This window comes from Tursiops truncatus, chromosome 9, assembly GCF_011762595.2.
Source record: "Tursiops truncatus isolate mTurTru1 chromosome 9, mTurTru1.mat.Y, whole genome shotgun sequence".
Taxonomy (NCBI): Eukaryota; Metazoa; Chordata; class Mammalia; order Artiodactyla; family Delphinidae; genus Tursiops; species Tursiops truncatus.
In genome coordinates, this window is record NC_047042.1 from 29,795,105 (window position 1) to 29,820,096 (window position 24,992).

Sequence of the window (24,992 nt, forward strand, 5' to 3'; positions counted from 1 at the left end):
GCTTCAGTAGTTGTGGCACACGGGCTCAGTAGTTGAGGCTCGCGGGCTCTAGAGCACAGGGTCAGTAGTTGTGGCACACGGGTTTAGTTGCTCTGCGGCATGTGGAATCTTCCTGGACCAGGGCTCGAACCCACGTCCCCTGCATTGGCAGGTGGATTCTTAACCACTGCGCCACCAGGAAAGCCTCCTATCTTTATTATAAAAGAAACATCTAACAGTAATTATAGCCAGACTAGAGAGTACTTATTGGCTTTTACTCTGTGCCAGGTATTACCTCATTTGACAACACTGTGAGGTTCATGTTCTTATTCCTGTTTGCACAGGTGAGGACCCGAGGCACAGAGAAGTGAAGTGACTTGCCTAAGACTCTAGAGTTAATAAGTAGGCAGGATAATAGGATCCCTATAAGGCTATCTATCTGATGCCAAGTCCATGTTCTTAACCCATTATGCTCTTCTGCTTCCCCTGCTTTGTAATTTACACATGGAGAAACTAGTTGTTAGGACTTTACACTCAACTCTTGATTTTTTGATCACGGTTTAAGTGCTTTGAGGGTTAATTCTGGCTCAGCAGGCCCCTAATCTCAGTCATCAGGCAGGACCTGAGTCAAGAGGGTGAATCTGCAGCCTCCCTCCCCTCCTCCCAGCCCAGCAATCACACCCTCATTACTAAGCCTTTTCCGGAAAATGAAAATGGGAAGTTACCCAAATCCCCATGCTCTTGAACCGTGATTAATCTGCACCCAGGTCAATGAGAACTTTTTTTTTTTTTTGAGAAAACAGTGATGTTGTGGGGGAGGGTGGTATCCAAGACCTTTCTAACCCTCATTTTGGGTTAATCAGGAGTTTACTGAGTAAACAAAATTGAACTGTGATTGAATTGCTGATAATTAACATTTAAAATTTCCAATCTCTCATTTAAAAAAACCCAAACCCTTATCAGGTTAAAGTAGTTACTAAAAATATTTCAGACTGATCAGTCTGAGTTATTAATTCTCTGATCCCTGGAACGACAATGTATTAGCTGAAAGGAACCCGGGACATCATCTGGTACAATTTCTCACGTTACAGAAGTGGAAAGTGAAGACCAGAGAAGTGGGGGGTCTTCTCCAGTATGATATACTGAGCGGCCGCAAGGCCAGGATGGAAGGTCTAAGGTGGTGTTTTGTCTGCCAAGCTGCTCCGTTCTAACTGCCCTACTCCTGCCAAAACTCTGGCAACGTTCAGCGTCATTAGCCATTTTTAATAGAAGTAAGATTCTATTATCTTAACTAGACTCAAGATGTTTTCTTTCATGTGACTAGTCTAAGAAAAATTGATCTTCATTCTACCTGCTGACAATCTCCCTTCTGAAATGTGAAAAGCGGTAGGGTTCTGGAGGAGAAAGGAAACGAACACTACAGGGTGTTTTTTCAGTAGTTAGTTGTGACAAGCAGAAATCAAGGAAATGATGCCCTAAAGCAGGGGTCCCCAACCCCCGGGCCGCAGACCAGTACCGCTCCATGGCCTGTTAGGAACCAGGCCGCACAGCAGGAGATGAGTGGAAGGAAAGCGGAGCGAAGCTCCATCTGCCTCTCCCCATCGCTCGCATTACTGCCTGAACTACCCAGCCCCCCAGTCCCTCTCCGTGGAAGAAGTGTCTTCCACGAAACCAGTCCCTGGTGCCAAAAAGGTTGGGGACCACTGCCCTGAAGTACCCACAGCCAGCAGCCAAGAGGATCTTCAGGGACTCTGGGTACCCGAGAGCTTAGGTGTGGGAATCATGCTAACTGCTTTCTAACCCATGAGCGAGACATACTATCTGTCCCACCTTGCGTAACCGTAATTGTATTAAGGCCTATGCAGTATTGTCTGTGAAAGGGCTTTGCAAGTGTTGTGCTATAGAAACTATCACAATTTATATACACCGTCTGCTTCACCTCCTAATGTTTCAATATAGTATAATATTTACATAAATAAGGGTAAAAAAATTCCCGGCTGTTATCTACATTTAAACATTTAAATACATGTACGTGTAAATAAAATGTTTATATGCATATCTAGACACAGTTAAACCCATATGAAGAGGTAATATAGTAAAGAACTTTGAAATTAGACCAGGACTTGAATCCCAGCCATGCCTTTAACTTGTTTCATTCTCAGGTTCCACATTTGTAAAACTGGTGTAACATTAGTATTTGCCTCATAGGATTATTGTGAGGATGAGTTGGTACATATAAATACTTAGAACAATAATTGGCACAACATTAAGTGTGTGCCCAATTGCCATTATAATTAGAACCAGAAATCAGAGCATTACTGTCCTCTGGTGGCTGCCTAGCTTAATTAACTATAGAAATCACAGCCAAGAACAGGACTGTCTTTTAAGTACTGGCAAATGTCCTACTTTGAACAATACACTTATAATTCTCTGCCTTAAGGACTCTTCATCTGTAAAACAGGGGTAACTTTTGTCCTAATAATGGCATCGGTATACAAAGTAAAAGGTAAAATGAACTTTGAAAATTCAGAAATTTTCTGAATATAACACCTTCTATAGGATAAAAGCTTTACATTAATTATCCCATTTTCAAGTTCTAGGCATTGACACAGTAAAATATTTCATACACAGCGTTGACCATGATTAGTTGTAGGAAGCACTAACATCATTAAAACATGCATGTTGTAATAAATCAATCAAATAAAACCCATGTCTAAAAACCATACTTAATACCAACTGAAGCCGTATTTGACCCACCTTTCCAACAGTTTCCAGTTCTTTTTTATCTCTTTTGGCATTTCCAGCCAGCAATTTCATTTCAACAATTCCTGATACAGCAATAATTGGAACAACCGATAACATCAAAAGGGTTAATTGCCAACCGTAGACAAATGCTATGATGATACCAGTTCCAAGGTTAGCTGTGTTCTGTGCAATTAAAGCCAACCTGGTCCCAGTGGCCTGGAAGAGCAAAAGAAGAGAGGCAGCTGTATTTTAAGTGCAAATCCATGAGCTGCAGCCTTCAGCTTCCCGGTCAGAACCACGAGAGAGGGATCTGTGCCTGTTCTAACACGAGAGAGGGATCTGTGCCTGTACTAACATTTGCTCCCTTTTGTTACAATAAACCCAAGACACCTGTGGGTAACCTGGGAGGCTCTGCAGGTTTTTCCTCGTGCTTTTCAGCTCTCCTTCCGCTCCTGCCCATAGGATTCAGCACTGCTGAAGCAAGTCATCAGCTGCTCTGCTCTGGGGAGAGGCTGTGGGGCGCACACTTTGTCATGAAGGCAACATTCAAAGAGGAAACACACCCCGGGCACTCTGGCCATTTTAAAGCCTGTTCGCTTCAAATGTGTAAGAGGGAGATTCACGAGCCCCAAGAGACCATCTGTTACCCAGGGTACAGACCCTAGGAGACCATCCCCCCGTAAAGCATGCATAAAGATGAAGTCCTGTTTGCACCAGTGAGAAAACGAGGGCCCTCACAGGGACACTGCAGGGGACTTGCTGCTCTCCTGCGCTATGGAGAAGCAGTGAGTTCCCAGGTAACAGACCTCAGCTCCAGAGCTGGGGAGGGAAGCCAGGAAGACGGCCGCACTCCCTGGAGCCAGTTATTGGTTAGGGTTGGGCATGTGACCCAAATTAGTCTCAATTAGATGTAAGAGAAGGGTGTTTGGCAGTCGAGGCCTAGGTGTGCGCTCTCTTTCGCTGGATGGGAAACAAGGAAGCTTGTAGCTATGGTTGCTCCTGGCAGCCACCCTGTGGCCACGAGGGAACAAGCCTCAGGGTGAAGCCAACCCTGAGGACTGAAAGCCACTCAGAGCCAACAGACAGAAGGCACCTGAGTCCTTCGGGCCACTTGTGAGCCCTGCAGTCCAACCCTCCTCTTTAATGTTTAGGCCAGTTTGACTTTTCTGTTATTTGCAGCTGAAGGCAGCTTAAAGGTCGCAGCTATGCCATATGTTTATTCCAAACCATGTTAAAGAAAAACAGTAGTAGAGTGCAGTCTACATACCCCTTGGACTTGGGAGGCATCTATCGCAAGTCTCGTAGAAAGTGCACCAGTACTGTTTTTATGATCATCAAACCAGCTCATGTCCTATGGCACAAAATACACCTTTAAATTCATTCCAAATTAAAACAAGCAGAGAAAATCAGATGAAACATCCCAAACATTCAATGCTGAGGAAATATCCACACTTAACTTGGGTGTTGGAGTTGAGGGGAGACCTCCCATGCAGTGGGGAGCTCTAGTCCCTGCCTCGAGCATACACCTCGGAGCCCCACCAGGATGCAATCTCCACCCCCACCTGCATCGGGCTCTGCTGTGCTGGGAAAGCACACTGACCGGGGCGGGGCTTATCCAGATTGCAGCTGTGCTCGCTGCCAGCTTCCCCGGAGCCCGAGCCCGTGGGTGGGTCCATCACCCAGTCCTCACAACTTGTACTACGGATACTTCCGTAGTATCCTGATGGGGTGGTGTCTCTCACAAAGGAGTTGTGCTGGACACGGTGGAGTTGTGCTGGACACGGCTCTTTCTTGCAAATTCTAGGCATGAGATCATCAGCCCTGGTTTCTCACCACGTTTTTGTTTTGTTTTGTTTGAAGCAAGGATTAAAAGAGTCTATCTTAGATATGATTTTAATTATAAGCCACTCATCCACAGCATCTTTAAGCTTCATATAAAGTAATTTTTCCTCCATAGCAACAGTTTAAAAGACACTGAAAGAGGTCTGCAAATTCAGACTTGCACAAAATATGATACCTGCTCTGTGCCCTTTTGTGAACAGGAATGTCATCGATTCCTATCAATTGGTTGGACAATATTCCGGCCCTCTCTTAAGCCTTCTCTATAAAAATAGAGAATTCATGTTTGCACATTTTCCCACATGTCCTACACTGGGCTGTGACCTTCCCAAGAGGGCAGATAAGGCATTTTATAGGCCCAGCTATTAGCACACTGTCTGGTACCTAGTGGGTAATGACTGAGTGAATTAACAAGTGAATTAACGTGAAAGCAGAGCTCTAACAAACTCAATTACCAACATTTGGTAAAACCTATAGTTAGTATGGTCAATCGTGGGACAGGAACACTGCCAACCACCCTCTCCTTTGTGGAAAGGCATCCTGGAGTCTCAAATGACTCACCAGGGCCTGCGTAGAATCCAGAAAACAGATACAGGTCCTTGAAATGATAGTATCCACATGGATAGAGATAGTTGCAAAATTAGCCCCCAAAGTGACCTAAATTCAGCCTACTCCCACGAAAACCCTGAGAGTTCTTTGGATACTGAAGGACCAGGACAATTAGCTGGGCCCTGACCAGTCCTTGCATGAACACCTGGGACACACAACACGCAGGGCAGCATGCCAGCCAGAACAGGAAGAGGCTTGAAAGGAAAGAACGGCTCCCGAGCACACACCTACCTGTCTCAGCATTGCTTTAAAAGCCATGGACCGCAGCCTTGTGGTGAGGATCTCGCCAGCCTTCCCAAATGTGAAGCCCTGGGCGAGAAGAAAGGCTTTTGTCCCTTTTGATGATCACAAGCGTTCTGACACAAATGGGTGTATTCGCATGGATTTCTATAATATTTATTTATGAATCAACTATTCAAATAACAAAGTCTATGACCAGATACTAATTCAAAGTCCTAACTTAAAGTTCATGTACTGCTAGATGTAAGCTATTATATATGGAATGGATAAACAGCAAGGACCTACTGTACAGCACAGAGAACTATATTCAGTATCCTATGATAAACCATAATGGAAAGGAATATTAAAAAAAGAATGTTTATATATGTATAACCAAATCACTTTGCTGTACAGCACAAATTAACACATTGTAAATCAACTATACTTCCATAAAAAAATTTTAATTCATATACTTCTAAATCATTGGTATACAATAGAATCCTAAAACCAAAACCCTTAGAAGTATCTAGTTCTGGCTTCTGAAGCATTCTAAATAGACTTCCTTTTCAAAACTCTCAAGGACAACATCTCAGTGAGAAGAATACTGTACTTAATTACAACGTTCAGTGTGTTCCTAATGCTTTAAGCAAATCACTCTCCAACAGAAGTAACAAAATTCTATGCAGGGATGCGTTTTGGCTCCTGTAGTGTAGCGGAGGGAGGATGTCTGGAGTATCAAGCTCCAGATGAGTTTGCTGCTTCCCCGTCACATCTCCACCTGCTCTCAGATTAGCGAACAATTAGGCTACTCCTCCCCCAGCATCCTTGCCAGACACTTTCCCTCTTTCTAATTATATCCTGTTCAAACTGGAGACCCGACCAGATGTCCAGAGCTGGGTTTGCTCCCCAGGCACTGGCATGGGTGTGAGCCTCCAGCCACGCTGAGTGTTGGGGTGGGCACGTGGGGTGCTCTCTGGGGAGGATGCATCCAAGGTCTTCACTAAACCAAGAGGATCGGTGGTCAGTGCTCAGGGTGAGTCCGCCCCAGGGCTCCAGGCCTAGACTGCCCTGGTCTCCTCCCGCCTTTGCTGGCAGATCGCTCAAGGCCCGTGAGGGCTCCATAGTTCCGTCCATCAGCCCACTGTTGGTGCAGCATATGTAGGCTCTACTCCCTAACACACCAGGGCTTGCGGCTGCATTGGACATGGAGTTGCTACGAGCAAGGCTCTAATTTCTAAATAAAAAGCTAGGTTTACTTTTACCACTGGCTCAACAATAATCAAAGAGAAGCACACTGGGCATGACTAGGAAATATTCTGTGGCCTTAATGGATTGTACTAGAAAGGCCTGTGTGTACTGGAAAGGCACTGAGTTAAAGAGACAAAAGAAATTTGGTAAAAGTCTAGGTAGACAAGCACAACCAGAGGGAAGTATACTAGTTCATTTTGTCCAGGTCTACAATATCTAAATGCAATATAATGTGCATTCTTTCAAACAGTTCATCAAGTAAGGAAGAAAATATCAGAGAAGTTACTTGATATTATATGAAGAGTAACAAAAAGAGAATGCTGGGCTTCCCTGGTGGTGCAGTGGTTAAGAAGCCGCCTGCCAGTGCAGGGGACATGGGTTTGATCCCTGGTCCGGGAAGATCTCACACGCCGCAGAACAGCTAAGCCCATGTGCCACAACTACTGAAGCCCGCGAGCCACAACTACTGAAGCCTGCGTGCCTAGATCCCGTGCTCCACAACAAGAGAAGCCACTGCAATGAGAAGTCCGTGCACCACACGAAGAGTAGCCCCTACTCGCCGCAACTAGAGAAAGCCTGTGTACAGCAACGGAGACCCAACACAGCCAAAAATAAAATAAATAAATTTATAAAAAAAAAAAAGAGAGAGAGAGAATGCTATTGTACTGATTTTTTTCCAGTTTATGACTAGTTGAGTTTAACTGGGACTTATGTTGTCCTGTGAATTCAAGTCTCTTTTGTCTTTGGTAATGAATGTTTGCTGAGGGCCAACCTGTAACATGACGTAATTTAGCACACAGGGAAGTCACAATTCCCCCTGCTTAGGACACTGCCCTCTCAAAGAACCTTGTGCCAACTGTGTCTGCAATTCATTTCAGTCTAAGATTTGGAAGTTCCAAATCAAAGCTAAGGTTCTGATCACCTGTTTCTTTTATTGGATTTTGATTAATCAATTATTTATATTAACAGATAATTAACAAAAATCTAGTTAATAGGTAATTAATCTATATTTTCTAACTGAATATAGACTCTATGAGAATATCAAATCATAGGTACCTACCTGAAGGAAGAAAGTAAAAAAAGAAATAATTCCCAGACCTAAAAAGAGCAATGAGAACATGTTGCATTTCTGCTGCTTCACTTCATCGTCCCCTGGTCCAAAAATCTACAAAAGAACATTTAAAACACCCACTTGGATTACATGATCTTTGTTTATTCCTCCCATCAACAATGGCTTGAGCACCACATTTTAAAAACTAGGTTTTGAATACGTGTTTTTTTTAACTGCGGTAAAATATACGTAACATAAAAATGGCTGAACGGTAGATTTTAAGTATACTAGTCAGTGGCATTAAGTGTACTGACAGTGTTGTGCCACCTTCACTGCCATCCATCTCCAGAATTCTTTCATCATCCACAACTGAAATTCTGTACTCATTAAACAGTAACTCCCATGACCCTCCCCCCAGCCATTTGGGAGCCACCATTCTACTTCCTGTCTCTGTGAATCGGAGGAATACAATACGAGTTCCGTTCTGAGAGTGCGTTTGTAAGTCCAATTTGTTCGTAAGTCCAACAGAGTTAGCCTAGGTACCCCACTAACACAATCGGGTATATATCAATAGTGCTGTACTGTATTAGGTTTATAATACTTTTCACACAAATAATACGTACATAAAAAACAAACACAAAAAATAAAGAAAACAGGTCTTCCCTGGTGGCGCAGTGGTTGAGAGTCCGCCTGCCGATGCAGGGGACACGGGTTCATGCCCCAGTCCGGGAAGATCCCACATGCCGCGGAGCGGCTGGGCCCGTGAGCCACGGCCGCTGAGCCTCTGCATCCGGAGCCTGTGCTCCGCAGCGGGAGAGGCCACAACAGTGAGAGCCCCGCGTACCACAAAAAAAAAAAGAAAAAAAGAAAAAGAAAACAGTACAATCTTACAGTACAGTACCTTGAAAAGTACAGTAGTACGGTACAACAGCTGGCACACGGGCTGGCACGCGCGTTCACAACTGGAAAGTTCGCATGTAGCAGACTTACTGTTTGCGGTTATTAACATGGGCTGAAACACTGCCTACGGACTGTGTGTGGCTGCACATTTTCGTGTTTGTGCCTCTTCCTCTGCATTTGCTGTTCCCTCTGCCTGAACTCCTCCCTGACCCCTACCTGCTCACCACCCTCCACTCCACGGGGCCTCTGCCCCGACAGGCCTCTCCTGACCCGCCCGCATGAAACAGCACCTCCAGCTCCAGCCCCTGTACTGCCAGACCCTGCTTTTAAAATGCTTGCTATGCTGTGACACATTACATATTTGCTTTTTGGTTGTGTTCTGTGTCTGTCCCAATAGAAGGTAAACTGTTTGAGGGCAGAACTTAGTTTATTTTGTTTCCTGCTTGATCTCCAAGACCAGCATTTGACACAAAGGAGATGCCCCCAAATATAAATACAATCCACACAGCTCTTGGATTGCAGGAGAGCCAGGGATTGCCTTATTTTGTAATGTAAGAACAGCTGGAGGGTTCTTCCTAAGCTATTTTTTAGCTTGTGGTCTTAAACCAACGTTCAAAGTCACAAGCATAATAAACTCTTAGCAACTATACTCCAATAAAAATTAATTAAGAAATAAAATAAAACAAAACTTTGAAGGATAATACATTATATGAAGCTCAAAACATAAAGATAGAAAAAAAGCTGAAGAACAGCAGAATAAAGTCGTAATGTGATGGAGAATAATTCATCTTTAGCAAAAAAGTCTCTCCAATAACATTAGAGACTAAGGTTATAAAATATAAATGTTGGACTTTATGGAGCCTTAGATATTTCTGATCCCTTCTGATAAATATCCCCCAATGAATTTAACTACTGGATAGTGTAGGTTTTCCTTCTTAGCCTCCCCAAGCCTTGTAAGAATTGCTAAACAATGATGTAGCCATTGCGAAACAATGCTCAACATTGCTACAATTGCTAAACAGTGATGTAGCAACTTTTTGAATCCTTACTTCGAGGCAGACACTCTTAAATAGTTACCTAAATCATCTCTTAATCCTCAGCCATCCTAGGAGGTAGGTTTATTTTGCAGATGAAGAAACTGAGGTACAGCAAGGGAAAGCATTTGCCCGATTTGCACAGCGATTAAGTGGTGAGGCCAGTCTGCCCCCAGAGCCTAGCCTCTTGAACACTTGAGACACGAACTCTTCCCCTGCCCCACCACCCAGCCATCCAGTGAGACATGCATCTCCTCTCCACAAACGGGATGGGGATCACTGCCTGACACCAGTTCATCCAAATGAAGAGAGTGAATCAGAATGCCTTCTGCAGGGAATTTACAGTTTCTAATTTCATCGATAGCATAACTTGCCTGTTTTTTCTTTTGCCTCACAGCTTTCCTCCAAAGGGAATTAAAACCTCGGGCTTAGTTTAATGTGAGGCTGCTTTACTGCAAAATGGACCAGGTTGGCATGAGAACTGATGTAACGGTGAAGTGATTTCATCACTTCATCCTCAAGCTGTCCCGTGGTGTTTTCAGCCTCACCTCTATAATCTCTGAGAAGATGACCGAGAAAGCCGGCTGAAGCGCCCCGTTGGCAACAGCACACAGAGTTCCCACCACAAAGTAGGGCCATTCTGTTTTATTCAGTTTCAGGATCTTCATAAAAGACACCGGCGGCACAGTTTCATCCTAGAACACATACATGTCAGGACAAAAAGGTGACAACACTACCGTCACTGGAGTTTATGGACATAGAGAAGGCCTGGCATCACCCTCCAGGAGCTTGCAAGCTAGGTGCAGAGAGTGACCAGGCTACAGCGAACTACTAGGGGGTTGGACAGGATGTTATCAAATGTTAACTCTGTCCATTGACTACACAGCATAAGCTGAGTATGAGTCCTTCACCCAAGAAACAATCTTCATGGTGTGACCAGCCCATCTCTATTCCAGCCTCGGCAGAGTGGGCAGAAGCAGGATCTGGGCACAAAATGCCCTAGAATTCAAGTCCAGTTCCACTCCGGCATGATGTTGGGGGTCACATGAGACAAGACCCATGAAGGGATGGGTAAGTGTCCTCACCAACACAAGGCGCCATGATTAACCTGAGGACGTGGGCCTGGTCTCCTCACCCCAGAATCCTGCCCAGCGATGCCTTTTCTGTGACGTGTTCCCAGCTCACAAAACTGAAGTAACTACTCCCCTTTTCTTTCACCACTGTTCCCTCTGCGGACTTCTTCTATTTCATAGCTTAGCTTGTTTTGTGATCCCCCCACCCTGTTTGTTTACATGACTCTGCTTCTTTGTTTGTTTTTAAGGTGAAGACTATGTCTTTATATCCCTAGAAACAGCCCAATGCCTGGCACACATCAGGTTCTCAGCAAATGCTGAACTCAGTGTCTGGTCAAGCATGAAGGATTTAGGTCACATAAAGGAGAGTATTCTGACTACAACTAGATACAAAAGGTGCCTATGGAATCCCATAGCCTTATAGTTGTTTAAATAGGTCATGTTTGTGTCTCTATGAAAAAGAGAACATGGGAGTAGTTTCTATTCAGCCCTCTTCTTTCAAGCCACCCATTTTCTCTGCATTTTAGGGTGTTTTTTTCCTCCCTAGTTAACATCGTGTAGCCCTGGTCTCCAGCCTGTTAAACGAGCTGAGGCTGCTCTTCACACGCCAACAGGTCTTCCAGGCCCTTCTGATCAGACTTAATTTCCCCCGCTCCTTGGGCACATTGTTTATCCCTCTATGATAGCACTTAGGACAGTCTTGTTGGTGTGGCATTTTCTGACTCCCACTCTTCTCTGTGCATTTCTCCAAGAGAAGGGCTCCTCTAAAATACCAGACTCTCAAGATTTAGCAGCATAACTGTCCAGATAAATGAGGAAATGAGAAGTAAATACTTCCATAGCCAAAAAGGGGGAAACTGTTTATCTTATGGATGATAATGCAGCTCCACAATAATTCAATTGTTATTCTCTTTCCATAAATACACCAAGATTGAGACCTCTGAGACAGCCCTCGTAATCTCTGCAGTCAATAACATTGTGGGCAGAGAAAAACAGATGCAGTGAATTCTTGGTAGGATTAGTGTCTTCAGGCCAACACAAAAGTAAAAATAAACTCAGCTTTTATCAGTAAATAACATCAAAAGGTATTCTCAAACCATTTCTTAAAACCATAAAATATCTTTTCTTGGAATGGATTCCCTTTTTATCAATATTATAAAGGCTTCTGTTAACTTGAATTAATAACACCCCAAGTCTTCAGGTGAGAAACGTTAAAGAATGTACACTTTGGCTATTTCTGGTTATTCTCCTTTGTCTTAGTAAGAGAATTCCAATCTTATTCAGAGTAGCAATGCATATAGCAAAAAGATTCAGTTATCTACCCTTCCTTGTAGCTAAGTAGCGCCATGTGATTAAGTTATGGCCAGTGACATATAAATAAAAGTACTGTATTGGACTTATGGAAAATCTTTGCTTCTTCTTGCTCCTTGGAACACAGATGTGATGGCTGGAGCTTCAGGAGCCATTTTCGATCATTGAGAATGGAAGCTACATGCCAGGATAGTGAGGATAAATATGAAAGGAACCTGAATCCATGGTAACCATGGCAGAGTCACCATTCTAGCCCTGGGTTTCTCACCTTTAAGATTTTTTTATGTGAAAGAGAAATAAAACCTCTTATTTTTCTTAAACTGATATTAATCTGAGTTTCCTAGCACAGAAATCAAAAGTAATCCTACCTACTAGAGCATGCAAATATCAGGGCCTCTTACTTTAGACCAGCCTTATTTATCTCTGGACCTCAAAAATAAGTGGAATATCTAGTTTTAATTTTAAGCATCTAAGCACAAAGACTATGTTTTTGGATCTTTTTTCATTGGAAATCCAATTTTAATTGGAATTGATTTCAATTTTTGACAAATACATTTAAAATTTGATATTTCCCTTTTTTAAGAAGAGTATGGCTCATGGCAGGAATCCTCTGTGCCTGCAATATACTTGCAAGACTAAGAATTTCAACAGCAAAACTAAGCAACTAAAGATTTAAGTGAAAAACAACTCACAAGTTCAATGGTTTCCACATCAAAGGCATTCTGATACTTTCGCGAATTCCTCAGGCTTTTATGAAAAGAACTCCTGACTATGGGACGAGCCAAACCCATGGCAGGGTTTTCATCAGTTCGTGCAACTTTAAATTCTTCTGGCTGGATCTGGCTTCCTAATGTCTAAAAGAAGAACAAAACATTGAATTGTGTGTGTGCCTGTGTCCAGACGGATGTAAGTTTAGAACCAAGTTTAGAACCATACAGCCATTTGAATATCACGTGTCAAGACTTTCAGATTCCGTCACAGCTTCTCAAAGTTAGCTGCAAAGTGTCAAGAAGTATATCAACACGTGGAAGTAAAAGAGGTTACAAAGGACAGAAAGGTTAAATTCAATGTGAAACCTGGAATATAAAAATATTCTCTAAAAATTAAAAGGCAAAGTTTTCATTATCCAGCAGGTAACGGGGAATTTCCTCAATACGCCAGGATCCAGAGAACAAGTTAGAGACCACCACAGGGCAGAAGAATAAACAGAAACATTACCCAGGGCTCCTTTTTTTTTTTTTTTTTTTTTTTTTTTGCGGTACGCAGGCCTCTCACTGTTGTGGCCTCTCCCGTTATGGAGCACAGGCTCTGGACGCGCAGGCTCAGCGGCCATGGCTCACGGGCCCAGCCGTTCTGCGGCATGTGGGATCTTCCCGGACCGGGGCACGAACCCGTGTCCCCTGCATCGGCAGGCGGACTCTCAACCACTGCGCCACCAGGGAAGCCCCCAGGGCTCATTTTTATAAACAAGGAAAAGCTGGTCACTGCCCGAGGGAGGCTGTTAATCTGGCTGAGTACCATCATGTTTCTTCCTCAGAGTCCTGCAGAGATGCATCCACACGTCACCCCAGGGGAACAGTCCTGCAGGTTCAGCCTCATTGCCCACTTTGGGATCAACTCTCTCCTTAAAGGGTCAGGGAGCGGGATAATTTAAGGGCCTTTAGCTCAACGCTAGATGAGGGAATATCAACCCAACCTTCCTGGAGTCTAACTTTGTTCTCTGTTTGCTTCCGCCATGTCTGAGTCCACATCTTAATGCTTTGTCCAGGACCTCAGCTCTTGTGCTATTGTCTTTTTCCCTTCAGGTCCTGTCCCCAAACCCAATTATCTGGCTAGTGCCTTACTGTACCCACAGAGGCTGTCTGCCTTGAGCTCTGGATCTAATCTGATCCTACTTTCCAGTTGTGTTTCAGCACCTGACAGATTATTGCCCTTGTGCCTTGAACCCCACTGAAGGTACGCTCTGCTTGGTGGACTTCCTTGTTTCCCACTGGAACGGTTTCATACCATCTCCCAGCAAAAGCCAACCTAGTGGGACTTCCCTGGTGGCGCAGTGGTTAAGAATCCACCTGCCAATGCAGGGGACACGCGTTCGGTCCCTGCTCCGGGAAGATCCCACATGCCGCGGAGTGGCTAAGCCTGTGCGCTACAACTACTGAGACTGCGCTCTAGAGCCTATGACCCACAACTACAGAAGCCCGCGTGCCTAGAGCTCACGCTCTGCAACAAGAGAAGCCACCGCAATGAGAAGCCCGTGCACCGCAACAAAGACCCAACGTAGCCAAAAATAAATAAGTAGATAGATTTATTAAAAAACAAAAAAAACAACCTAGCTTAGAGACTTAGTCTTGTAACTGGTCCCCACATCCTCACTTCCATCCACTACCACACTGCTATCAGAGTCACTTTCCTGAAGGGCAGTCCTGCTCAAATCACACCCCAGCTCAACAATCTTCCACCGTTCCCCACCACATGCTCGAGCCTGGCTCCCCCAAATTCTAGCACATGGCAAGTCAAACTGAACCGCTTCTCATCAATCCTTTTCTTATCTTTTTCTCCTTTTGTCATCTTGTCCATGCTATCTCAACAGACAGTTCTTCCAGTAAGCCCATTCTGATTTTAGACTTCTTCTATGACCAAATGCATAATCCCTCTCTCTATCTCATAATATACTTTTCTGTGCCTCACCTAAAGCCCTCATTTACTGGGAGGTGAGGTCATTGAGCTCCAAAGCCAAGATGGCCACTTTTCACCAGTTGATAAAAAGTATATATGAAACCAATAGCCCTTATTTCCTACGCCTGGATATACTTCAGCTGCCTCAAATATTCAACCATAAAAAATAAAACAATAAATGTTGAAAGGAAATATGGGTGAATATCCTAAGAACAACCCCAAATCCTGAAGACATGGAGAGGAAAAATGATAATCTAATCACATACAATTTTAAAGCTTTTTTTATGGCAGCCAACCAAACAACAAAGTGAAGTTGAGAGAACAAAGCAGGAAAAATACTTCCAATACACGCAAGAGAAATGTGTATTTCCTTTTTATGCAAGGTGTTCTTATAAATGAATAAGAATATCATGAACAACTCAACAGGAAACAGCCTAATACAGGAACAGACGCTTTCACAGAGGAAAATAGACAAACAGCTAAGGAACATGTGAAAAGATGCTGAGGACCCATTAAAATGATAGGATCTGGGTGATGTGCATCTGAAATGTGAAGAAAAAGAACAAAATTATGTACATACTAGTTACAGTTATATCAAAGCAAACGTATATACTTTTACAAATATAAGAATCATGTTTACAGAGTAACACATTTTTAGGTTATTTATTTTGCAAAGTTGCTCAAGAAGTCCATTCCCCAGGCGATTAAGAATCTCTGTCCTAAAGAGTAAGTTGAAAACATTTTGGGCATTTTCCTTTATTTTCCTCCCCCCTCACCTTTCTCTTTAGAGGTTCTTTCAACGACTCTGAATTAAAGCCTCAGATGTATATTTTAGGCATCTTCCTGAAAACTTCTTATTTCCCAACATGGCATTAGCTACGTGATATTTTAATAAACAAAATAAAGAATACTATATTGAGGAGAAGACAGCAGAAAAACTTCCCAGGAAGCAGATACCTGCATGTTAACAAGCCTGAAGTACACTCCTTCCTTCTTCATTAGTTCTTTGTGGCTTCCTTGCTCCACAATGACTCCATCCTCAAACCCAGCAATGACATCTGCATTTCGGATTGTAGACAATCGGTGTGCTATCACTATGGTGGTCCGGCCTTCCCTGGCCTAAAGGGGAGAAGGACAAACATGTAAGGCAGGAGGGTTACGATGTCCCGCACTGTCAATTTACACACAGTTAAGCACTTGGATGGAGGTGTTTGCGGATGATGCAAGAGCAGCTCACCATCCCCGGGTGATTAGGCCACAAAGGCATCACTCACCTGTGAATGGCTAAAAGGAGACTTAAGTTCTGGACCAGACAGGAGGCCAGTCCCTGCAGGATGAGGATGGATAACTCTGGAGGTCTACAGCCCTTCTCAAATGTTTTCATACCTGTGTGAGGAGCCCTCGTTCTGAGTTATAGGATAAGCGAGAGACTTTAGCAGAAGCATGTTCAGAAGCTGTTGCCACATACAGTCTTCTCCAGAGCACTTCTGTAGTGCCTGATTTTGACTGTAATTCTAATGGACCACATGCAGGCAGCTTAGGTGAAAACATACCCTGGGATATGGATGGTTCACATCATGGTTCAAAGACCATCTGAATTCCAAACTCTGGAGTGGGGCCATTAACTATGATTTTTAACAAGTGCTTCAGGTGATTTTTACAGATGCTGAAATCTACAAATCACCCCCCTAAGTAGCTCCCTGAACTCACATGTCATTGGCTTGGTGGGTGTATGAACAAAATGCCCATCAAACTCTTCATGTTATGTCATTAACAATGGCTATTGTTTTTTAATACTCATTAGCCCTATCAAGACTAACCACTTCTTAAGACCACTCCTACTCTGAGGCAATAAAGCCACATCCTTAGGATGGTTACTAGAGTACAGCCAAAGTCACCTAAGTAGTTAAAAAGATAGAAATGAGAGGCTAATCATCAAAAAATCTACGAACAGTAAATGCTGGAGAGGGTGTGGAGAAAAGGGAACCCTCTTGCACTGTTGGTGGAAATATAAATGGATACAGCCACTATGGAGAACAGTATGGAGGTTCCTTAAAAAACTAAAAATAGAGCCACCATAGGATCCAGCAATCCCAATACTGGGCATATACCCTGAGAAAACCATAATTCAAAAAGAGTCATGTACCACAATGTTCACTGCAGCTCTATTTACAATAGCCAGGACATGGAAGCAGCCTAAGTGCCCATCGACAGATGAATGGATAAAGAAGATGTGGCACATATATACAATGGAATACTACTCAGCCATAAAAAGAAACGAGATTGAGTTATCTGTAGTGAGGCGAATGGACCTAGAGTCTGTCATACAGAGTGAAGTAAGTCAGAAAGAGAAAAACAAACACCATATGCTAACACATATATATGGAACCTAAAAAAAGAAAAAAAAGGTTCTGATGAACCTAGGGGCAGGACAGGAATAAAGACACAGACGTAGAGAATGGACTTGAGGCCACGGGGAGGGGGAAGGGTAAGCTGGGATGAAGTAAGAGAGTAGCATTGACATATATACACTGCCAGATGTAAAATAGATAGCTAGTGGGAAGCAGCTGCATGGCACAGGGAGATCAGCTCCGTGCTTTGCGACCACCTAGAGGGATGGGATAGGGAGGGTGGGAGGGAGACGCAAGAGGGAGGGGATATGGGGATATACGTGTGCATATAGCTGATTCACTTTGTCACACAGCAGAAACTAACACAACACTGTAAAGCAATTATACTCTAATAAAGATGTTAAAAAAAAAAGGCTAGATTTATAATAGCCAAAAAGTGAGAACAAATCCAAATGTTCATCAGTTGATCAAAAGCTAAATGCAAGGTGGTATATCCATACAATGGAATAATGGGCCAGAAAAAGGAGTGAGATTCTGATGCGTGTTTCAATATGGATGAACCTTGAAAACATTATGCTAAGTGAAAGAAGCCAGTCACAGGAGACCATGCCTCGTGTGATTCTATTTATATAAAATGTCCAGAATGGGCAAATCCACAGAGAGAGAAAGCAGATTATTGGTTGCCAAGAGCAAGGGTGAGGGTGGAATGGAGAGGGACTGCTAATCGGTACAAAGTTTCCTTTCAGGATGATGAAAATATTCTGCAGTGAGACTGTGCTGATGGTTGCAAAATCTCGTGACTGTACTGAAAAAACCAATGAATTGTGCATTTTAAAAGGGTGAACTTTATGGTATCTGAATTATATCTCAACTTTTTTAAAAAGAGCATCCAAGAAAATTCTGAAAAAGTTAATGAGTATCTGGGTAATAGCTCCACCAGATACTAAAACATAAAAAGCTACAGCGATTAGGGCTTCCCTGGTGGCGCAGTGGTTAAGTATCCGCCTGCCAACGCAGGGCACACGGGTTCGAGCCCTGGTCCGGGAAGATCCCACATGCCGCGGAGCAACTAAGCCCGTGCACCACAACTACTGAGCCCGCGCTCTAGAGTCCATGAGCCATAACTACTCAGCCCGCGCGCCTAGAGCTCGTGCTCCACAACAAGAGAAGCCACCACAATGAGAAGCCCACGCACCGCAATGAAGAGTAGCCCCCCCCGCTCACCACAACTGGAAAAAGCCCGCAGGCAGCAACAAAAACCCAATGCAACCAAAAATAAATAAATTAAATAAATGAATTAAAACAAAAAAAAAGCTACAGCAATTAAAATAGTAAAGTCTGGGGGAAGCTATCACGTGAAAAGACAATTTGATCAACAGAACCATATAGACAGTCTAGAAATAGACATGAAACATTTAAGAATTAGTATGATAGTATGAATAAATATGCTTTGTCTCTCTGTAAACAGAAGGTGGACTATGGAGCCAATTTTGTAGCCACCTGGAAAAAAATAATGTGGTCTTTCTTCTTCACTCCTTACTCTAAAATAACCAGATGAATCAATTGTGTTTAAATAAATATAAAAGAGTTACATCATAAAGAGAGAGAGACTAGAGCATAACTACTGGACAACATTTAAGACGGTTCTTTGATTTTTAGCATATGGGCCCCAAAGAAACATTCATAAATATTTACTGATTTACTGATATGGAAGCTGCATGGCTTTGTCCGTGTATGATAAGGAAGAGAGGAAATACTTTGATCAACCTAATTATATTCATGATACTAACAGTGATGAGTAAACTGCTGACAGTGACTGGGTTATCATTATGATAATAATAGGTTGATGCTATATCAACTTAAAAAAAACAGAGGAATCGGAGTCAGACTTGTGAGTAAATGACTGGTGTGCAGGAGAAACAAAGTGTGCAAAGTTGCTAATTTCAAAATTAGCAACTGTCACCCTTGACCGAGATTCTTTGGCCAGAGTAGAGATCTGACACAAAGGGCTATTTTCAAACACCCCAGTGATGACAAAACATTGGCAAATAAATACCCTAGATTCAAGGACACCAACTATTAAGAAATTTGGAACTTCTACTAATTTTGGGTGTGTAGGAATGAAAGGCAGGCCCAAACAAAGGAAGTACTATTCCATGAGCCTTTCTGGAACTTCTGAAAAAAAAGCATAAAATGAAACTTTTGGCAATCATTTCATTAAATCACTACTCTGGTTCTTTTCTTGCCCCTCCAGTATGGAAACACTATGAGTAGGAGAGTGTGTGTAGGTATAAAACTTTGTGATTATTGACTTTCTTTAAAAAATCAAAATATCAAGTCTGCTTTTCTGTTCTTCTTTAAGACCTTATATTGGAAAAACCTATTATTTATTTTGATGAACAGCTGCTATCTATTGAGTCAAAAGCAGAAATGGTCATTAGTAATTTTTTTAATGTAGACATGTATTATCTCAATGAGCTTGGCCATGGTAATCAATTCAGTAAAAATTTATTTAGGCTTTACTATGGGCAAGGCACTGGAGTAGGTGCTATAGAGACACAAACATGAACCATTTATTAATTCTGCCTTTTGGGGGTCTATTCTTTCTAAGACAGAGGAGGCATATAAATAAGTAGCTAACTACAATAACTTGGTGCCACAAGAGGTATTGATAAATGTATGAAGGATCCACAAAAGGAAAATATTATTCTTCCAGGCTAGGTAATAAGGGAGGAAAAACAATAACTATAATAGTAGTATATCCTTATGCTCCTCGGAGGAAAAATAATTAATTATAAAATTCAACTTTTCATTGTTAAAAGAGAGCTGGTATATAAATAGATGGACCAGCCAACTGACTGACTAGTATCACTGGGGGGAGTACAGTAATGAAGGATTTCCCTTTTAAAGACACAGTTTATAGTCTGCAAAATACATCGGTTTAGTTATCTTGCAATGTATGGAGTCAATTGGGTAGATTATAAACTACCTGCAGCAACTACGGTAGATAAAACATGGTCACTAACGCTTTGCAGCTGCTCCCTTTCAGAGGTGGAGTCTATTCTTCCACCTCATCGAATCTGGGCAGTCCTTGTGACTTGCTTTGACCAAACAATATGAAGGAATTAATGCTTGTGCAATTTCTGAAGCATAGACTTCAAGAGGCCTTACAGCTTGTGTGTTTGCCATCTTTGAAAGCTACCTGGAAAGGAAACTTGTCTGGTCTACTTGAGGATGAGAAGCCTACGTGAGGAGAATAAAGCTGCCTCAGGCAACAGCCATCACCAATTTCTAGGCACATGAAGGAGGCCATCTTGAACATTCCAGCCCAGATGACCCTGAGCTGAGTGTAGCTGCCTGGGGAGACTAGGCAAAACCAATAGAGGAATCACAGCAGCCAACCCACTAAGTGCTGGATTAAAGCAACTGATATGGAAATTGATAGTTAGACTGGGATGCTACTGTAACAAAACCCTAAAACATGTGACATTGGCTTTGGGACTGGGATCTGAGTGGCAGGCAGTGGCTAGAAGGGAGGTGATGATACTGTTAGTGGAGACTGGAAGAAAAGTAAGGAAATTGCTACTGGAGGCTGGAAAGACAGTGACCTGTGTTATGTAACCTTAGAATAACTGGAAAAATTGTTCCCTGTAGTAACTTGGAAGAAAGATATTTTATCTAATGAACTTGTACATCTGGCTGAGGAGATTCCAGAGATCTCTAAACAGAATGTTGAAAGTGCCAGGCTGTATATGATAAGGTATGAGAAGAAAATGATGAGCTAAAGAAGAAGCCATTTGGTTTGCAAGGTGAATTTAGAAGCTACAAAGAAGAGGCAGTACTTGCTGGGTTGGAAAATGAATTGTTAATCATCCAATCAAATGAGACCAAAGATCAAATCAGGGTGTAGGTGTAAGATTTTTTTGTTAAAATCTCTGAAAAATTTATGGCAAATTCTAGTAGACACTCTCTGCTACATAAAAGGGCTTCTAAGGCTCTAAAGGGTTTTCTAATGGCAGCTTCATATACAGCCCAAAGTAGAGAGAGGCTTGACCCCCCAAAAATTAAAGATGTAACTTTTGGGGCTTAAGCAAACTACAGTCAAATTCTAAGCAAACTCACAAAGTCTTTAAGAGAGTCCATCAGCTTGGACTAAAAGAGACTGAGAAAATTAAAAATGTAAAGAGGCCTCTGGGTCTCAAATTTCTATGAGCAGAAAGTATGCTGAGAAAGTTACTCAGCTGCAGACATGGGCCCTTTCTTATGGGAAAAGAAAGAGCTCTCAGAGGGAGAATCTGAGAGCCCAGAGGTTGGAGCCCCAAACCAAGCAGAAAAAGTGCACTAGGGAACCCATTCTACTAAGGGTAGAATTGAGCCTTAATCAAGGAACGTTTCCTTTCCTTGGAGCAGTGGAGTAATTGGCAACATGCATCTGACTGCATTTCAAAATTGCTATGGAGCAGTAACTGCTATGTGCTTCCTGTTTTCCTTTTTGAATAGGAGTGTGTGTTATAATTAGCCTGTCCCTGCCTCACCATTACATGGTGGGTATATGTGTGGAAGATAACGTCTCTTTAGTTCATAGTCCTCTGGATAAGGATGAGCTTAACATGAAGAATCTCATCCATATCTGGACCACATACACATCTTCAGGTACTGACTTTGAGCCTGATCTCATGACTGTATGAAAATTTTGAGGGTCTTGGGAAGAGGTGGATTTATTTTGCACTTGGGAGAAATGTAAATAATTGTGGCAGAGAGTGTGCTGTGGAAGATTAAATACGGTCATAGATCCTTTACAGCTCACCCATCAAGAAACAGAATCTATTTCCTCACTCCTTCAATCTGGGCTAGCCTTGTGACTTTCTGTGACCAATAGAATGTGGTGAAAGTGACATTGTGTGAGTTCTGGAGTCTAAGCCTCTAGACGTCTTATAGCTTCTGCCTCTAGATACACTGGCCTGAGACTTCTGTGTAAAGAAGCTGGGTTAGCCTATTGTATGAGTGAGTACAAGCATGAGTATGAGATGCCCAACCAACAGCCAGCACGTGAGTGAGGCCATCTTGGACCGTTTTAGCTAAGTCAACCCTCCAGGTAAATACAGCCATATATGTGCTCAGGTAAAAATAGCAGAAGATCCACCCAGCCAATCTACAGAAGTATTGCTTTAAGCCTGAATTTGGGTTTGTTATGCAGCAATAGGTAACTGATTCAGCAATCAATAAAAGGAATAATAATCATGGTAATGGTAATGACCATAATAATTGCATTGTTTCTCATGGGCAAGGTATGTGCTGAGAACTTTACATGCAGTATCTCATTTAATCTATTCAATCATCCTATGACATTATTTCTCCCCCTTCCCCCCACCCCAATTACTTCTGCAATATCTCAGGCTTAGAGGACTCCCACCTCAGCCTGCCTGGCACCACAACCGGTGCCCTTAAGCACCACCCCAAGCTGCTAATGGCTTTTCTTGGAGATTTAAAAGAACTGTGAGTGATTTGTCAGCTATTTTTTTTTTTTTTTTTTTTTTTTGCGGTACGCGGGCCTCTCACTGTTGTGGCCTCCCCTGTTGCAGAGCACAGGCTCCGGACGCGCAGGCTCAGCCGGCCATGGCACACGGGCCCAGCCGCTCCGCGGCATGTGGGATCCTCCCGGACCAGGGCACGAACCCGTGTCCCCTGCATCGGCAGGCGGACTCTCAACCACTGCGCCACCAGGGAAGCCCTGTCAGCTATTTTTAAAGTCAATATGTAAAAGGTTATCAACTGAGGAGTGGGCCATAATCCTACAGAACACAAATTGCTAAAACTGAATGAAGTAACCTGTCCAAATATGAATTAAAACTTGCAAGGCTATAATTTTTGCTGACAGAATTCATATCATGAAAAGCAACATCTCCAGTAATTCTGTTCATTTAGCACAGCAAGGGCTAACATATTGAATGTCTGTATCCTACAAAGTATTGGGACATGGGTCCTAGGGCTGAATAGGACTTTTTTTTTCCACATAAATATCTCTCTTATCCCACCTAACTTTATGCTAAAAAGTCTATATTGACACATGAATGACCATTTATGTGTTTTGAGTTAAAATTAATTGTTTAATTTATGCATGTATTTATTTTTATGATTTCTTCATTTAAGTCACTTCTAATTAACTAAGCAAATACAATTCTCCTATGTATTATATTTTGTTTCCTTAATATTGAGACTTAATATACATGAAAGCAATGTAATTGAGATATAAATTTGTGAGGAATAATTATCATAATCTTTCATTAATTATTAAATTACATTATATAAAATAAGCCAAAATATTAACCTGATAAACCAGGAAGCATGAATTAACTACAGTTTACAGCACACAAGGCAACTGTGTTTACTTAGGATTCAGGTATAAATTTTCCTGAGAAAATAAGGTTCATACTGTTCATGTGTAAAATATCAAGACGATAGATACTATGTATAACTGAGTCACTTTGCTGTATACCTGAAACTAACACAACATTGTAAATCAACTATATTTCAATAAAAATCAAAAAGTAAAACAAAATAAAATAGGTCAATTCAAAAAAATAAAATTTCAAGAGGCAGTTTGGATAGACTAAGTAACTTGCACATTTAATTACTAAACTTTCTCAACTCAAATATATTTATGATGTTTATGTGTTTGAAACCCATTTACATGACGTCATCTGACTCTGGTTTTAATACTGTGTTGTTATTACAGATGACTTCAGCACTGACCTTGAAAGTGTCCCAAGATAAGGTTCTTCCTTTGAAGCTTTAGTTTAGTAAAGATAACAGTGAGAAATTTAGAAACTCTGAGCCATGCCCATGAGCTCAGCAGCCTTAAAAAGTGTTGCTTATTGTGGTTGAGAATCTGCCTGCCAGTGCAGGGGACACAGGTTCGAGCCCTGGGCTGGGAAGATTCCCACATGCCGCGGAGCAACTGGGCCCGTGAGCCACAACTACTGAGCCTGCGCATCTGGAGCCTGTGCTCCGCAACAAGAGAGGCCGCGATAGTGAGAGGCCCGCACACCGCGATGAAGAGTGGCCCCCGCTCACCGCAACTAGAGGAAGCCCTTGCACAGACAGGAAGACCCAACACAGCCAAAAATAAGTAAATAAAAAAAAAAAAAGTGTTGCTTATTTATATGCTTAGAAAAACATGCAAGTTGAACTTTATTTCCAGAAAAGCATCCATTCATTTTCATGAATAGATAAAGACGATGTACTGCCTACAAAATAAGGCAAATATTTGAACTGCTTTTCAGCTGGACCACTGCGTAAGTAACCAGATTTTTCTTTGTACATTTTACCACAACTACTTTTGATCAAAGCCCTAGCCTATGTGCAAGAAAAAAAACAAAGCTAAGCGGCTCACTGCACAGGTTTGGATTAGGGCTCACTGCACCTTGGTCAAAGCAAGCCAGTTAATGGGCTGCCCACCTCTCTCTGCAGTGCGCCTTGACAGAAAGGAGAAACCAAGAAAGCCCCACGGGAGAGCTTCATTTGCTCTTATGTTTATGTTTTTCAACCTAGACTCGCAAAGCATTGGCAAGAATTTTCAATAAAGTTTCAACTGGCTGGCCTTCAGGTGTTTAGGGTCCACTGACCTTATCCAAAGCTGCCTGTACCTCAGCTTCGCTCTCAGTGTCCAGCGCTGAGGTGGCCTCATCCAGCAGCAGGATCTTGGGGTTGCGAACCAGAGCCCGAGCGATGGCGATTCTCTGCTTCTGTCCACCACTCAGCTGGGCCCCTCTCTCTCCAACCAGGGTGTCAAATTTCTACAAGAGAAAGCATGGTGGAGCTCTTGAAGTATTTCAACTAGAAAAAGCTATGGAGCCTAGAAATTCATGAAGCCATCAGGGAGCTTCATTTTGACCATCGTAATGAGTCACAAATTATAATAAAATAAATAATATCGAATTCTGACAAACTACTAACA

General features: G+C 42.5%; 2 protein-coding genes across 8 annotated transcripts in view; one reads left to right on the top strand and one right to left on the bottom strand.

Moving 5' to 3' along the window:
• Positions 1-7,248, top strand: part of CROT (carnitine O-octanoyltransferase) — a 93,574-nt gene extending 86,326 nt beyond the window's left edge. Inside the window, exon 18 of the mRNA XM_033862957.2 lies at positions 6,890-7,248. Within this exon, the coding sequence (XP_033718848.1) occupies positions 6,890-6,929 (40 nt within the window). The 3' untranslated portion in view covers positions 6,930-7,248. The remainder of the gene's footprint in view (positions 1-6,889) is intronic.
• ABCB4 (ATP binding cassette subfamily B member 4) overlaps positions 1-24,992 on the bottom strand; it is a 75,161-nt gene that overhangs the window by 19,843 nt on the left and 30,326 nt on the right. For all 7 annotated transcript variants that reach the window (XM_073809614.1, XM_073809615.1, XM_073809612.1 and 4 more), the window contains 8 exons: positions 24,661-24,831; positions 15,642-15,803; positions 12,701-12,862; positions 10,173-10,319; positions 7,700-7,804; positions 5,404-5,481; positions 3,992-4,075; positions 2,737-2,940 (listed from right to left, as the gene is read on the bottom strand). In XM_073809614.1, the coding sequence (XP_073665715.1) occupies positions 2,737-2,940; positions 3,992-4,075; positions 5,404-5,481; positions 7,700-7,804; positions 10,173-10,319; positions 12,701-12,862; positions 15,642-15,803; positions 24,661-24,831 (1,113 nt within the window). The remainder of the gene's footprint in view (positions 1-2,736; positions 2,941-3,991; positions 4,076-5,403; positions 5,482-7,699; positions 7,805-10,172; positions 10,320-12,700; positions 12,863-15,641; positions 15,804-24,660; positions 24,832-24,992) is intronic.